The sequence below is a fragment of the Eretmochelys imbricata genome, chromosome 9, assembly GCF_965152235.1.
Source record: "Eretmochelys imbricata isolate rEreImb1 chromosome 9, rEreImb1.hap1, whole genome shotgun sequence".
In the NCBI taxonomy this organism is placed as follows: Eukaryota; Metazoa; Chordata; order Testudines; family Cheloniidae; genus Eretmochelys; species Eretmochelys imbricata.
This window is the reverse complement of record NC_135580.1, coordinates 33698683-33716211: the sequence shown is the minus strand read 5'-3', so window position 1 is coordinate 33716211 and position 17529 is coordinate 33698683. Positions and strand designations below refer to the sequence as shown.

The following is a 17529-nucleotide window of genomic DNA, read 5'->3' as shown; positions in this document are numbered from 1 at the left end:
CTGACTGCTATAGATTCCAACTCATTCTGCAACACGCGTCACTTGTTAAAGAAGAGCTTTCATTTGTTAAAGAACTGCAGGATGAGTCCAGTAGCACTCTCTGATTTGAACTCTACAATCATACTCTCAGAGGCAGAGTTAAATTTCCTTTCAGAAAGTGTTGTTAAGCCAAAGCCCATCACACAAAATGTGAAAGCCAGACCCTCCACAGTCCGTACTATTAACTACTGATGTTCCCCAAATTTCATTATGTATCAACACAAAGGACAAAAGACATCATTAGGGAAACCTCTGGCAGTAGCAATGACTTATAATATTGTGTAGGGCTCATTTGGCTTGTGTTCTACTGTATCAACACAATGCAGCAATGGCACTTGACACTGAACATGAGCTCTTCTCAGCTGCACTCGCAGCAAAGAGCCACAAGAAAGTCAAACTTCCTAGAACAAAGGTTTGCTCATAAAATCCTGGTGACCGACATTCCAGGAAAAAAACAGCCTAACACTGTAAAGCATTTCATTTCATAATGTACCCACAACTCATTTCCTTTACCTACTGAGAATGCTGTGAAAAGTACAGGAAACCACCATCAAGCAACCTCTCCCTCCACACCTCTACCAAATGGCAATATCTCAATGGCTATTACAGTGGGGGGGGGAGGGATAGCTCAGGGGGGGGGAGGGATAGCTCAGTGGTTTGAGTATTGGCCTGCTAAACCCAGGGTTGTGAGTTCAATCCTTGAGGGGGCCATTTAGGGATCTGGGGCAAAAATTTGGGATTGGTCCTGCTTTGAGCAGGGGGTTGGACTAGATGACCTCCTGAGGTCCCTTCCAACCCTGATAGTCTATGAGTCTATGATTACCAGAAACAACAGGCACAAAAGGTCTTGTAAGTTTTACTTGTAACTTGAAATTTCTATTTCACCTACCACTGTGACATCAGAAAGGGTTTTATTTTACAGCTGGCATCTTGCACAGCAAGTGATGCCCAAGACTAAAAGAACTGTTCTCTCACTACCTTTGGGCTCAGGTATGTATCTGGCTCAGCAACTGGAACTTAGCTAACAATCCTGTTGATGATGTACAAGCCAAATGAGAATCCAGCTCAATCTCCCATAACATCGGTGGCTCCACTGGGCTAACCTAGTTTTGTAACTAAATTAGACAGATATACCCAGACAGACAGGCAGATCTGTTCACTATTGTTAAATAGTCACAGTAGAGAAAGTACTTTATGCGCTTAAGCAGTTTAGAGAATAAATACACTTTTCCAGGAGCTGTAGTTTGCTGCAATTGGACAAAGTCATCTTGCTGGTTAATTGATTCAAGGTCTAATTCTTTATTTTTAAATATGATCTCAAGCCTGATCCTGCAAAGCCATTTCAATGGGCATATATGTATGTTAGTAAGGATTACTAAACAGGGTGCTTAGGCCTGGGAACCTCAGCTTTCATCTCAGTGTTAGTACCGATAATCATGTTTAAATTAGCCCAGGTGAAATGACACCATCACTAAAACACTTACATATTGAGTATAATAAGCAATTTTGGAAGCCAGGATCCAAGTGCAATTTATTGCCAGGATTGCAAAACTACTTTGGGATTTCATTCTCTATGCATGAGAACCTCATTTATTAAGGAGTAGAATGTTAATTAAAAAAAGCCCAAAGATTCTTTTGATTTATAAACCTCACAGTATTAGCATTATTTAATGAGGTTTCCAAGATAACAAAATGAAATTTTTCCCACTTTCCTCTTATACGTGTGGAACAATTCCACAGTTGTCTTGAGCCTTGGGGGTTTTGATTTTTCAAATACCTTGCATCCAGTATGGGCCCGGGTCTTCATTAATGGAGTTGTGGTGCACAGCTCAATGGCTTCTGGCTCATGGAAGATCACTGTAGGAAGAGGCTCTTTCCGAAGAGTTAGGACATTCAACTTGGTCTTCAACATGGTCTGAAAATGCTAAAATACAAAACAAAAAAGCAATTCACTTGAATTCAGACAAAGGAGGACTGAAAGTTAATACTTCTATTCACCTGAGTGTCTTTAACTGTCCATTCAGTGCCTTGGAAGCCTCATCTGCAATAGGAGGATGTTTTATAAATTAAAAAAATAGATTACTATTAGAAATGAGTAAACATGTACAACTAAATAAGACACACACAAAGAGTGGCCCAGTATCTTTTAGAACAGAAGCCAACATTTCCAAATTTGAAGGCCTAACTTTCAGCTCCTAAATCCATATTTGTGCACCTAAGTGAAAGTGACCTGATTTTCAGGAGTGCTGGGCACCCACAAATCCCACTAAAAATCAATCAAAATCCGAGTCACACACCGAATCTTTCCACAAACTGCCCTTCCTGGTAAAGACAGACCACACCCAGCAAGCCTCTACTTAAGATAAAATGGGAAAATCAGAACATTTGGAAGAAAAAAGGAAAAAGACAAAATGCCTTATCTCTGTGGCCCTATAATTCAGCAATCAACATTTCAAAGGAATTTTTTTTTTAGTGTTTATTATTTTCCCCCTCCCCCAAGGCTCAATTCTGCTCTCACGGACTTCACCAGCAACACTCCCATTGAGTTGGATGCCTTGTCAGGCCCTCTCCATTTGTCTTTGATTCCTTGGCTTGTTAAATTTGGACCCCCTTCCATTGTTCACTCTGAACAGGATATATAGTGTACTCAGGTAAATCACAGTATTGGTCCATAAGAGTAGGTGGCACTTCCAGCATTTTTTTTTTTTTTTTTTTTAAACACAGTACTCCCTATGCTTAGAATGGGAAATTATGAAAAATAAAGATTCAACCGTAATAATGTTAAATGGCAAGTTTTTAAAACAAACTCTCACGTAAAACAATATAACATTTTAAAAGTTTTTAAATAAAGAAAGCCTGTTCTTGGGAGATTTCCAAACTAATTTTGCAGAGTCAACTTTCAACTGATCCTGAACTCAGGAATATATAGCGTTTGTTAATCACTATTTATTTTCAAGACACTACTAACAACATACAGAACCTATTTCTAACAGCAGCTTCATTGATTACAGCCTCCAAATTAGGCCTCATTAATTATACACCTTTACTAACTTTACCATACTTGTGATTATTTTCACTAAAACTAAACTTTAATCTCCAATTTAGCAGAGGAAATTTTATTAATAAAACTACACTTTGCATCTTTTATCACAGGATTTCAGCATGCTTTGTAAACCTCATTTAGCTCAGCCTTCCTGCACTCCCAGGAATAAGAGAACCATTATTGTCTCTATTTTACAAAACAGGAAACCTAGTGACTTACCCAAGATCACACAGAAAGACTGTGTCAGAACTGGTACTAGAATCCCTGTCTTCTGATTTTCAGTTCTGTGCTTTAAACTCAAGACCCTATTAAATGGATTTCCCATTCAAAATGTATGATAAGTCCTTAGCAACAACCTCTGTATATAATTTACATAAACATGCCATTGGGATGCTAACTGAAGGACTGTTAAAACAATATGCTACTCTGAAACACTTTAATCCTTAGTTCCTCAATGTTTTGTACTAGTGACTGTTATGATGAAGAATATTGTACTCAATAAGTGTATCGAAAAGGCAGAAATACCAATGGTCTATGAAAATAATACTTGCTTTCCCACTCTACCCATGAAGTTATGGCCTGTCATCATACTATAGGGCATCTCTGAATGTTTCCATGCTGTTTATGCAGCCATTTGGGCGTCCACTCTGGTAAGTTTCAGAGTAGCAGCCATGTTAGTCTGTATTCACAAAAAGAAAAGGAGGACTTGTGGCACCTTAGAGACTAACAAATTTATTTGAGCATAAGCATCCGATGAAGTGGGCTGTAGCTCACGAAAGCTTATGCTCAAATAAATTTGTTAAGTCTCTAAGGTGCCACAAGTACTCCTTTTGTTTTCACTCTGGTAAGAGATGTATTCATATTTCTAATCTGACTTTCTCTCATATTCTCCATTATCCCATTCATTCTCCTAAGCACAATAACGTATTATCTTAGGCAAAAGAGCACTCCATTTAAGATGATTATTCATTAAAGAATATACTTTGACATATATTTATGGAGAAGAGAGCTGTTAGCTATTACTAAGCTCTCTGGGAACATTCTTTTACATACCCTTATTTGAGCATTGGCCTGCTAAACCCAGGGCTGAGAGTTCAATCCTTGAGGGGGCCATTTGGGGCAAAAATTGGGGATTGGTCCTGCTTTGAGCAGGGGGTTGAACTAGATGACCTCCTGAGGTCCCTTCCAACCCTGATATTCTCTGATTTCATTTCTTTCCATTTTGAATAAGGAGTTCATTGATTTGAATGTCATAGATTCATTCAGTAAGTTTTTAGTAAAGGCTTAGAAATACATAAGAATGGCCATACTGGGCCAGACCAAAGGTCCATCTAGCCCAGTATCCTGTCTTCTGACAGTGGCCAATGCCAGGTGCCCCAGAGGGAATGAACAGAACATGTAATCATCAGTAAATACCTTATTGCCCTTGATTAGCACAAAATACTATCAAAGTTTGAGATGCTCAATTTGAAAAGAGGAATGTAAGATCAGTTATGGAACATTACTTGCTACGCCAGTTAAGGAATTGCTAATCTACTAACCTGGACCACTGTATCCCTTAAATTACAAATATAGGATACAGATTTGCTAACTTGCTGCTGAGAAAAGAGATTTATTTCTTCAGAAGAAAACATAAAAAATAATACAAAGAGTAATACAGGCTTGAAACATGGGCAGATCACAGAGCTGTGAGAGAATTTCTTACCACAGTCCTTCACTTGCCAACATTCTTTCACAGGTTTTATTAATCTCCCCTCAATAACACAACCTTGAGAACAACATGTCCGTTCTATCAAAGCACCCAAGAACTCCGGCCCAGAGGAGCCCTACTCTTCAATGTGTGTGGATGGCTGGCTGGGGGAGACGGGTGTAAATTCAAACTTTTTTTTAAAACTTTCACCAAGTACTATTTTACTGGTGGACTGATTCTGGCTGCAAACAGAGTTCATGGCTGGAAGCATTTCAAACTAAAAATGAAATCCTAACCCACTTCCTAGCCACTCCATCGCCATGGGCCAAAATTGCTGTTTCCATAGATAAGCACTTTAGGGAGAAAACAGAAGAAAGGTGGCGGGGCGGGGGGGGGGGGGACTCTTAAATGAGATAAAAAGAGAATCATTCCCATAGCCCTGTTTTATTTAATTAATTGTATTTCACTGTTAGACTTTGATACAGTAACAGTGCTCTTAACAAGAACATTTCCCACCCTCCCTATGAATAGATTCCTCTAGAGTTCAGTGAATCAGACCCCAGATATGGCTCACCTTGCCTCTCATCTTCATTGCGATTACTTGCAAGGACAAAAAAAAATCGCACACTGCCAAAAAGTGAGAAAAAGCTATGATAATCCAAGCTATGATCTATTTCTCTCATATATTACCAACCATCTACAAAGGCTTAAAAAGGGGAAAAGAATATTTTTTGCCATCTTGTCACTATTACATGTGAAGTCAGATGGAGTGGCCTTAGTCTTCAATCTAGTCAACAGTGGCAAATGCCAAAAAAAACCCAACAACTGCAATTGACAGTAAAGTGCAAACTAGTTGTTAGTCTCCTCAGTAAGGGCATGCCTAGAATGAATACACACAACACACACAACTACCGCTCAGACCTAAAGGATGTCCTACTTTAGCCTGGGATACACTGATGGTATGGAAAGGAAAATTTGCACTGCCATTTTAAGAGGCATATTGTAGTTGGCATTAAAAAGTAAAGATTTGCCAGCAGATGCCAGACAGTGAGGTCCCAAATTAAGAAAAGTACTTAAACACCTGTTTAGCTTTCAGTACATCAGTAGAAGCATTGAAGCGTATTTGGGTAGTCAATGGGTCTACTCATGCGTTTAAACCTAAGAGCACGCTCAAGTGCATTACTGAATCAGTGCCTTATGGTCAGATCCACAAAGGGACTTATGCACCTAAAGTGGCAGTTATGCACGAACTCCAAAATTTAAGTGCCACTAAGATCCTCAAAACCTGTGGTGAGCTGCCACCTAAACACAGAGGTGCCTAAGTTTCTGCCAGTGAGCATGTGCACACCCACCTCAGTCTAAGCACCCAGCCGCTTAAGACCAGCAACATCCTCACACAAGGCATTCTCTTAGCTGTCTTGCCTTCATGGCCTGATCTGATAAGTGTTCTTAGAGTACATCTAAACTCAAGCAAAACAGCCAGGGAGGAGGAAGTGCTGGCAGGAGCAATCTTCCTTTAACCTGGTGATTAGAGCACTCATCTGGGATGTGGGAGACCCAGGTTCAATTCCCCCCTGCTCCCCTCCTCTTCCCTTGGTTAATCTGGAGCAGGCATTTGACCTTGGGTTTCCCACCCCCAGGGGAGCGCCCTGGGCAATAGGATATTATGGTGGGGTCTCTCATCTTGAAGCTGTTCCACTGTCTATAAATAATTAAATATGCACTGGGCCAAAGAGAGTGAAAGAATATATCTATAGGCCAGGGGCTAGGGCACTTGCCTGAGAGGTGGGAAACCCAAATTCAAATCCCTGCTCCAAATCAGGCAAAGGGTGGAAATTGTACCCAGGTCTCCCACATCCCAGGTGAGTACCCTGACCACTGAGCTAATCATCATAAGGGAGGCTACATCCTTCTCCCACCCATTCCAGCAATTCTTCCAAAAATAGTGTAAACACTTAACTCCACCTGAGAATCCCAAGGAGAGATAGGCACCTAACTTCTGGAGAGGGGCAGTGCTTGGGTCACACCCCTCACAGTGGGTGGGTCAGTGTTCTGGCTTTTATGGATCTTATTCTTAGGCACCTAACCTCCCCATTCATTGTATCGGGAACCAAGGCACCTAACCTGGGACTGAAATTCCATTGAGTGGCAAGGCACCTTGAAGTTAGAAACTGCAACACTGAAGGCCCTTTGTGTATGTGAGCCTTAGTTCCTGTTCCTAACTGGTATCTTTAGTGGAAACTGTTGGCAAATGCAGACATTTAATGGTGACCAGTGCACCTTTTTATTTTAAAGCTGAGACATTAGCTTTCCAGTGCTGTCAATCCACAACCTTTAAAGAACGTTAAATTCACTCAGTTCTTAAGAAGCATGATTTATACCAATTTAATACATAAAGCACACTGTTATCATTTACATTTTATGTGCTAGAACTACTCAGTTTCATATGGTAGTTCTTATATTGAAAATCCTCAAGGAAGCAGAACTGTACAGAAATTTATATTCCATCCATGTAGATGGTGTTGCTGATTCAGTCTGCCTGTTTACAAGAAACACAAAGAGCCAATAAGCAATATAACACCGAAAGCTTCTCAGCAAGTTTCAAATTCCTTGAGCAGGTAAACTAGTTTAATTGATTCCCAAAGAATTATACAGACAGGATTAGTGTGGTAATTATAATTGTATTTTCATGTTTGCAGGATCTGAAACCTATTCAATTTAAAAATCTACACAAACTTTACTGGGCTAATAATTGTCCCACGAAGCTACCTTAACACAAAACCATGGTGTTGGTCTTTCAAGCCCTTCTTGAAATCACTGAGGTTCTCACATTACCTTCTTCCATTCAGTTTACCTCCTTTCTAGAAGGTTGAATCTCCCTCTTTGTAGCCAAGCAGCCCCACTCCTTAGCTGACCAGAGAGATCACTGTATGTGATGTATGCACAACCAGTACGTACAGTGCAGTATGTACATTTTTCCTCAGGGGTCTTGCCTTCAAAGTGTTTCTTGCCCCAGTGACAGCAAATTTTAGTCTTGCACGGTAATCTTTAGTCTTGTACTGAATAATAGTGAAATGTGCACCAGACCACAAAGATCAGCTATATAGATGAATCATTCATAGGGCCACAACTTTCTAATCTTAAGTGTTTTCATCACATATTTCATTCAGCGATCCTCCAAATATTCAAATACAGAACTTCTTTAAAACGATTATTTTTTCCACAGCTATCAATTTGGAAATTATATGTACTAAACACTTTAAGTCATAAGTTATAATTAAAACTAAACATTAACATTTTATGTTTTTTAGTTCTAATTTGTCAATGAAAATAAAAATCATTCCCATGTGAGTATTAAGAATTGCTACTTAAGCAATGAAGATGAAAAGCAGTGCACAAGTACTAAATATCATGAGAAAGGCATGTTTCTATGTCAATGAAAATAAAAATCATTTCCATGGCCAAAGGACTAAAAGAAAACATCATGACCTCATACAATTAAAAAGATTGTTTGGAGAATAAAAATATCGAGCATGCCTTTCTAACGATAATATTTAGTACTTGTGCACTGCTTTTCATCTTTAATGCTTAAGTAGCAATTCTCAATACTCACATTAGTTAATGATCACTCACTGTTACCCACACCAATTTTACAACAGTGTAACTCCACTGATTCCAATGGAATCACTCCTGATTTACACTTGTGCGACATCAGAATCAAATTGACCCCCAATACTATGATCAGAGTCGTAGACTACAACTTTCTCTTATCCTTTATCATTAATAAATACAAGGATTTAGAGATAGTGGGTCAGATTCTAAACTCATTGCTTCAATGAGTTACTCTGGAAAATCACCTTTGTATGTGAGATTATAATCTGACCTGCATTTTAACAAGATTTCCATAGTGACCTTTTTTTTAAAAAAAAAAAAAATACACAAAAGCTCAGCTGCTTTTGCATTTTCCCTGTTATGTGTGATAATGTAAACCCTGAAGATTTTAAACTTGGAACTTTATCTGTATTCTCAAGACCCATCAAATATTTCACAAAATGTTGCTAGTGGTTACACCTGCAGGCATAATGTTTTAAGATTATTTGAATTCTGCTAGAGGTTGACCATGTACCCATGGACCAGCAAATGATGCAACACATAGGACAGTAAGATATTAATATGTATCAAAGAATATGTTTTGAATTGGAAGTAGTTGAAAGATGGATTAACCCCACAAGGTGGTTTTACAACAAAGGAGTGCAACTCAACCCATGCGGCACCCAAGATTGGAAAAAATTTTCCAGTTGAAGGCCATATTGCAGGAGCAAAATGCCAATTCAATCTAAAGCTCTTTTCATTCAAAAAGATTAAAAAACACTTAGCATTGCACTCACTTCTATACAGAGATCATTCACCTATGAGTAAAGTCCAGCTAGCTCTAGCGTGAAACACAAAAAACTACACAGCAGGTTAGGAGAGTGTATCCAACGGAAACTGCAGAATCAATTTAGGAACGCAGTTGACGGAATTACTTCAACTGGATTTTGACCAAGACACCAGGGTTAACAGCCTTGCTGTTTACAAAAATGCCAGGGTATCTTTAATGACCACAGGTGAGCAAAACTTTGTTTTTACACATTGTTCAAAACGCAGACCCCTTCAGAAGCTCAGTACTCCCCAGAACTGCTTACATCAGTTTTATACAAATATAACTCCACTGACATCAGTGTAAATGAGATTATAATCAGAGGCACAGGATTTCAGAGTAATCCTCCCCCATTTTAAGTCCTCACCTAGAATGGAAAAATTCTGGCACTGTGTATGTGAAAAAATACCTATTTCTAGGCTTTTTGTTTTATTTAAAGCAAATGCCACTGGATACAAATAAATGCCACATTTAATCTGTGTTTTTGTTTCAACAAATATTGCTAATACACTTTAAATACTATTTTCTGTTCGTTCAACTTTACTGTACAGTATCTATTTGTTCTTTATTAGTCATTCACATAACATTCCACTGGACAATACAATAATATTCTCTGTAAAGGAGATGGACACACTTAGCATCAAAACTCATTCCATCAGCAATCTCTCTGTAATGCAAAGCTGATTACCATGCATACAAGTCTGTAGAATCCACGATCATGTCATGATTCTTAATATTCAAGCAAATCCGGTTTGGGTAATCTTTTTAAAACTGATCAAATTCTAGAAAGCTGGTTATTAAGATTGTGTCTTGTCTCTTGTTAAGATACATATACATATAGTCTGCTAATATATCAAACCAAATTCTTTAACTCTCTTTCTGATGACAGCAGATATTTCAGTGAAAAACTAGCAAATTACTCCTGTTTTATGTCTCTAAACCCTATCAAAATTATAATGGCAATCAGAGCAACTCAAGGATAGATTCACAACTAAAAGTACTTTTGGCATTTTAGGTGTGTTAGTTACTATTATTATTATTTAAGATTGGAATTACAATAGGACTCCAAAGATCCAATCAGGATTGAGGTGACATCCAAGGCACTGTACAAACATATGAAGAGAAGGCCTAGTACCTGCCCCAAATTGCTTCAAGTGACATATGAACAGTGGAGGCTAAGAATACAGTCAAATATATACAATATTTATGACTGTGTTTGCAAAATGGTATTACTTTTTCAATAAATAATAAATAATAATAAAAGTGCCAATTCAGTGACGCTCACCCTAGCTATCATAAGAAACCATCAGATTTCTTATAGGCAACATGGTAGGATTTGTTCCAGGTGTAAGATGAAGCCATATGGAAGATGATGTTTGTGTGTAAAGCTGACACACAGAAGAACGAAGCTAGCATTATCAGCGGGAGACAATGTAGTAAGTGACAGAGAAGGGGTAGAATGGAGAATGTTTCGGGGGAAAGAAAAGGAAGAAGGTAGCTGGTATCATGTGAGCAGATGAGATCACCAGGAGTATAAAATAAGGGGATGCAGGCAACAGTGAAATCCAGATGGAATCTCACAGATAGTGAGAGGGGGAAGATGGGAATGGCATATGGGAGACGGGGCTGTCACTGGAGAGGCAGAAGGGGAACGATCGTAGCTGGGCTTGTTTAAGATGAAGAGGGTAAATATATATTTTGAAGGGAACTGGCATGAAAGGGAAGAGAAGCCAATTCAACTTCAAAAACATTTTCAGTGGGACCTTCTGTGGCATCCTTGCTTGTGAGCACTAAGGTACATGTCATCTCATTATCAATGCCAATCGGTAGGCAGATATCTTGCTCCTTCTTGTGGTATGTCATATGCTGTCTTCAATAACTCTAATTATCAGGGTTTTATAAATACAAGTCGCAAGCTCTGCCAGTGGCCATGGTTACACAGTCCCCTGTTCTGATGCTCTCTTTGCATTGTTTTCTTACAAGTTCAAAGAATTTGTGTTTCATGACAACTTAATTCATGTGAAACATTTTGTTTTCATACGCTGTGTACTTGTTTGCTCTGGCTTGGATTACTTGGTTCTGTTACCAAGTTTATGTGATTCCAGTCAGCAGGATTGCTGCTCAAACAAAACACAAGCCAAGATGCAAACACCCTCCCAACCCTGGGGAAGCATGGATCCAGATGAGAAGTGCATGACCGATCTTATCTCTGCAACAGGCAAACCCAAAACCACAGATGAAAACATCTCTGAATCTTATTCAGATGCCAAATTTACAGCTTGGATCTAAGTGCTAGATAATTAGAGCCCCATTATCAATATCATCATCTGGGTTAGCCGGACTCAATATTTAGTTGACTATTATTATTGTCTTCCCATGCAAAAAAAAAAAAAGCAGCTTCTCAGTGTCAGCATTAAGTATGCAAATGAAATTACATTATTAATTACTAAATAATATTAATTTAAATTCTTTTATTGCTGACTGTTTTGTATATCTTGAAATTGATTGCTGAATACTCCTGATGTTGTGTCCACAGTAAATAATTTTAAGTAGAATAATATAAAGATTATTCATATTGCTAGGAACAAAGTACAATAACTTTCACTTAATCAATTTTACAATAGTTGCACGCCCTGCCTGGATCCATAGGATTACATCTGATATGAATAGTTTAAAGTTTTCACACCTGTTTGGACTCCACTAACCCTAGCATGGCGTTTGTATGTTACAGCATCTTCTTGTTTTTCTTCCTTCCATCTCTAATAATATTTAAACTAACTCCAGCAGTGAGCAAACGAAAATGCTACAGCAAACTTGGCTCAAAAGCACATCAACAAAGGAGACGACATTCACGTCATTTAACACAGGTGTCATCACCAGCTTTTGTCACCAAGCAACAGTGTGTGTGTGTGTGTGTGTGTGTGTGTGTGTAAAAATCAGCATTCTTAAATTGGATTAAAATTTTTGAAAGGATCAGTGTGCCAGAATTTCATCTGTGCAAGCCTGAGTATTTATGTACACTTACCTGGTCAAATGCAAACCAGAAAACAGAGATGACAGAACAGGAAAGAAAGGAAGTGAAGAAAATGAAGCAATGAGAGATGTCAAAAAGGAGAAAGAGCAAAATAAAACACACGGAGGCACAGATATGTCACGTCTATTCATTTTTATTTTGAGCTAACCTCTCAGACATCCTCCAATAATTTTTTCCCTAACTTGAGTTTCCAGTAGGAATGTTATGGGATAGAGAAAGCACAATATTAAAACAATGGAATCGTGCAGCATGAACAAGGCTAGTTCTTTTTCAATTTACTGTTGGAGCCATTCCAATATTTTCTGCGTCAGAGAATGCCTTAAAAAGGTCTTTCACCATTCTCTGCGACAGGCAGACTGAACCTATCTAGTACAATATGTACCAGAAAAATAGGCATTCCCTAACCCACCCTTTTCAAAAAGCATTTTAGTCATATTCCTGCTCTTCTTCATTTCTCAGCAATAAATCAATAACTCATTAAACAGTTATATAGTGACGTGCTCCCTCACCGCCTCTGTAAGGCTTTTCCTGCGAACCAAAGATTTGGGTTGGGTTAGTGAGGTGCCTGTTCCACACAGGGAATTTATACTGACCTTTAAAAGAGCTTGTTTTGAGCTTAGCAATATACTGGACACAAAGGAGGTGAGTCTCTTCCCAAAACAAAGCTTACATGAGCTTTTAAACACAATGAGCCAAATGAAAGTCCACCAAATTCCTAGATTCACAGCTACATGATGGGGAGCGTCTAACATGATGATAATCCATTTGTTTATATAAAACAATTAATTGTTTCATTGACCTTTGTTGCTAATTGACAGTATTGCCTTTCATTGGTCTGAACCTGAGTTTTTACGACTGATGTTCTCAAGGGTTCCATTTGGTTGTTGGAAAGGAGCCACCACAGCTCCCCAAGAGAGCAGGCAGCACTAAGAAGGTATGGTTTTGAACAGAAGCAGACTATTTAGGAAGACACACCACCTACCCCAGGTATACGGACAGAGGGTGCATGACATGTCCCTACCCCAGCTAAGTCCTCTGCACTGGAGGAGGGATTCTCTCCAGGAAAGGACTAGTAGTGTTATCATCTCCGCTCTCTCGGAGGGTCTCCTGTGGGGCAGAGCTCTACAGTACACTCTACAGTATTCTAGCCATGAGTCTATTTTGGTCAGTGCTGCCACCTTCTCAGGCTGTGCTGGTCCCTAGCAGCCCCCCCTAGTAAATTAAATTGTAGCTGCTTTGCTGCACTCCAATTTCACACACACACACCACACCAGTGGCTTATGACCAGAAAAAACCCTTGGTGAACATGCCCCAGAATCTATGGGTAAAATTCTGGTTCCCTTGAAGTCAGTGACAAAACCCTGTATTGACTTCAATGGGGGCAGGATTTTACCCTACAGGTCTTCCCACTTCCTATAGGTCATGAGTCAGTGGCCTACAGTGGAATTTATAATATAAATAAGGCGATTCTATAGGAAATGAGCATGAACTATCCTTCTAAGAACTGTCTGGTTAATTACATGAAAGCACTACAGTATCATCAAATCTCAGTTCTGTTCTTAGCGTGGAGTTTACCTATTGGGCACTGAAAAGGAGAACACTCACCACCATACCAAGTGGTGGTCAGACAGTGATGTGGCAAGTTGTCTCCCTCCCTGACATCTCCCCTTTTCAGTTATAGTTCCATCTTGTGAGGTCTGTCCCTTCTTTTACGGCTCAGCCACCTGGTTAGGCCACACATTCCAGTCCAGCCCTTTCGGAATATATCAAAAGAAAGTCCAATCACAGAGAAGTATTTCAGTGACTGCAAGGGCTTCAGAGCTTTCACCTTAGTTCAGAAACATCAGGTCTAGGTCCTTGAATAGTCAAGGTCTTTCCCAGCTGGAATATCCACCAAGGTAACGGCTCCTATTGTTGTCAGGTCTTTTTAGAATTGGTAGAGGAACCTGGGCTCACCCTCTCCACTTGCACTTTCCCCTCACCAAATTCAGGATTTGTGATAAAGGACCCAAATCTGCAAGTCTTTCACTTCTTTTGCAATCAACGAGAGTTCTGCATAGAGAAAGACTGCAGGATCAGACCCTTAATACTCTCAGTATGTGATCCCTTAAAAAAAAAAAAAAAAAAAAAGCTTTATGACCACTTTCAATACAATCCATTCCCAATAACTTCATTTAAATAATTCTGCTTTGAAAAAAGAGAAGAAGCTTTGCATCTGAATATTTTGGCTAAGGTTGCTGTGTGATGAAGTTGCAGTAGAAATGAAAATGTAAATGAGCTGTTTTTTTTAAAGGCTTCTTGGTGCAAATCCTGTCAATTATTGCAAACAAAACCACGACATTTTCAGGGTTGGTGAAAGGAAATAATATAGACTGTCAATGCATAAGGAAAGCATTTTTGGCTTTTAAACCTCCAAGCTTCTCAAGATCCTTCCACAATATGTTACTGCTCTTATATAATACTTCAAAAAATTCTGAATACCCAGGACACAAATGGTCTCCAACTTACCTATGTTAGGCAGTGATTTAAGCAGACATGAAAGAGCCAAAGAAATTAAAATAAATGAATAGCTAGCCATACTTGCCTGGCCAACGTTTCCCTGCTGTCTCCATGCCTCCTGTTTCTATAGCAATCTAACGTACCACAAAAGCTTATTAATGAAGTTACTTTAGCATCAATTCCAGTGCATGCAGCTGTAAAGCTATATGAGCTCTAATAAAATTAACTAATACCTTTAATTATAAAGAGATTGCTGAAAACTCCCCTTTCCCAACCACCAACCTAAATAATTCTAGCCCGAATAAATAAATAAATAAATAAATAAATAAATAAAAGCAGTAGTTTCCCCATCCAAAAAATGTTTTCTCAGCAATTTAACTTTGTATTTAGTGATGGTTTTTATAGCATGTCTGTCTGTTCAGTTTTGCAGTTTCTTGCTCTTTGTATTCTGACTGCTCAGCCCAAAGGACACATACATCATCTATTAGTTTTTTCAACTATTCTAATATTGAATTACATATTATAGCTTTATTTTAGACTCCAAATTGAAGTAAGTGCTATACTCTGCATATTAAATTAATTGTTGCCTATATTAACAAGATGCAACTCTCATCTAAGTCTGCAGGCCAAATTAAGCAGAGGTGTAAATGGCAGCTCAAACTGGTCATAAAGTGTCTGGTTCTGAAACCCTTATTCACATGGCAGTAGGGCAGAGGGACAGTATCTAATGACAGGTCCTGTACACACATGGCAGACATGTATAAGATGTGCATCTCCAAGGTTTCTTCCATATGAGGTCAGCCTGACCCCACAATGGAAAAAATACAGAGGAAACCGCAAGGGGAACCTAACAGCATTGCCTGTCTCCTATAGAGATATTACTATGAAAAGATGTGATCTGGCTTGAAGATTTGTAAACAGTTTCTTACTTTTGTGGTAAAAAGGCATTTACAAAGAAATAACATAAAAATAAATGTGGAACAATTTGGCTAGACATTATCAAAACACTGAACACTCACTGCTGGAACAGACTGCAAGGTCCTCAGAAAGGCTCCCCATACACATTAGGAGCTGTATAGCTTTTATCTTATAAGAAGCACCGTGAATAAGGCAAGAGCTGTGCATGAGGCCTATTCATTGTTTACCTTTACTACATTTTTCACTACAATAGCTAGAGTTCGCCAGGCACATGCACATAGCACAGCTTTCTTCAGCTACATGCTTTCCAAGCAAATTCAGTGTCAAATGTCCCACAGATGTTCCGACAGGCTGGTCATAGAAAAAGACCTCTGCACATTCAGCAAAGCCTGCCCGCTATAGGGTGCAATCGAATGGTCACAGACCGTCAGTTGACATGCTCCAAGCTTTGCTTTTTCCTGTCTTCAACTGCTGGTGGGGTATCATGCTCATCAAGATATCAATGCCATTGCATTGGGGATAAAGGAGCGAACAGACATTTTGGGACTTTAACATTTCCCATCATAGCTGGAAACCCAAACATAACAGCAATGTTCTAGTTGCACAAGAAGAAAATGTAAGTGGTTATATACAAAAGTGAAAGATCATTCCAGTTTCATCGTTCCAAGGAATGAAAACACAAAAAGTAAAACTAACAGCAAAAATGGTGAAAAATTAACTGGATTTGTTTCAGTGTTTGGTTTAATAACCTATGGGATATTGGTAACAAAGGTCAGGAATATTTGAAAATAATGATTTTCTGTTTGGATATTGTCCTTTGAATGGCACCTCTTCTATAGGATTAACAGGGACAGGGCTTTCCCAACACATTGAATGAGAGTCTGGTTATAATCCCTCTTCCCTGTAGTGTCTGTAGATAACTTTGATACTTGCCCTTTGGTATGGATATTTTTCTTTCACATTTTACCATTGCGATATTTAGAAATTAACAGAACCTTTTTAGTATCACTGATATCCTTGACATGACAGAGAAACTGAGTTGAGGTTTCCTCTTATGTTTAGACAGAGGACACTTCTAGCATGTAATGCACTATTAAACCACACCAAATATTTGGTGAAGCTCAATAGTGCACTACATATATGGAGAGCGTGTTATGTATAAAATGAATCACCATTACCATCATTTTCCTCCATACTCTGAGTGCTATTTTTATCTGCATCTGGTGTTATGTAAGGGTGAATGGAAGTAGAACATAGCGCTTTGACTGTTTATTCACTCAATCATTATCAGAGACCTGACAATTCCAGTGTGGAGGTTGGAGAAAAGTCTGCAAGTAGCGTAAGTAATAAATACACTATAATCTCAAAGGAACAACATATACAGGGTCTTGGGGAAGATCCTTAGATGGTGTAAATATCAGTACAGCTGATACCTTACACCACCTGCAAATCTGCCCACAGTGACTGGGATGGTAGGTAGTGATGGTAAGGAAGATGATGATTTATTCCCACCGCAGGTGCTGCTATCACAGAGATGTGCAAGGTAACAGATTTGACAGCTACCCTTGTTTATCCATCTGTACCCACTACACCTGCCGCCATCTAAGTACTGTCTGAGCAGAAAGCACAGTCCAATAGCTCTAAAAGCCAGCTTGCTAGAATACACGGCATGTCTTAATCTGATGCCAGACTCGGTCCTGTTTGGCACAGAAAGAAAAGATATTTCAGAATGAAATCCAGTTTTCTCCATAAGATTGCCTCTGCATCTTACATGTTTATCCTCAGTTCCGACCAGGCTCCTGAGGAAATGATCGTAGCTGGCATGCCAAAGTTGTACCAATTTGAATACTATTGCCAATCAGAACGGATTCCAGCTGTCAATGCCA

At 39.0% G+C, this 17529-nt stretch overlaps 1 protein-coding gene across 1 annotated transcript in view; it reads right to left on the bottom strand.

Annotated features, from left to right (window-relative positions):
• The window catches only part of PID1 (phosphotyrosine interaction domain containing 1), a 158076-nt gene that overhangs the window by 99943 nt on the left and 40604 nt on the right, over positions 1–17529 (bottom strand). Inside the window, exon 2 of the mRNA XM_077826479.1 lies at positions 1817–1963. Coding sequence (XP_077682605.1) covers positions 1817–1963 — 147 coding nt within the window. The remainder of the gene's footprint in view (positions 1–1816; positions 1964–17529) is intronic.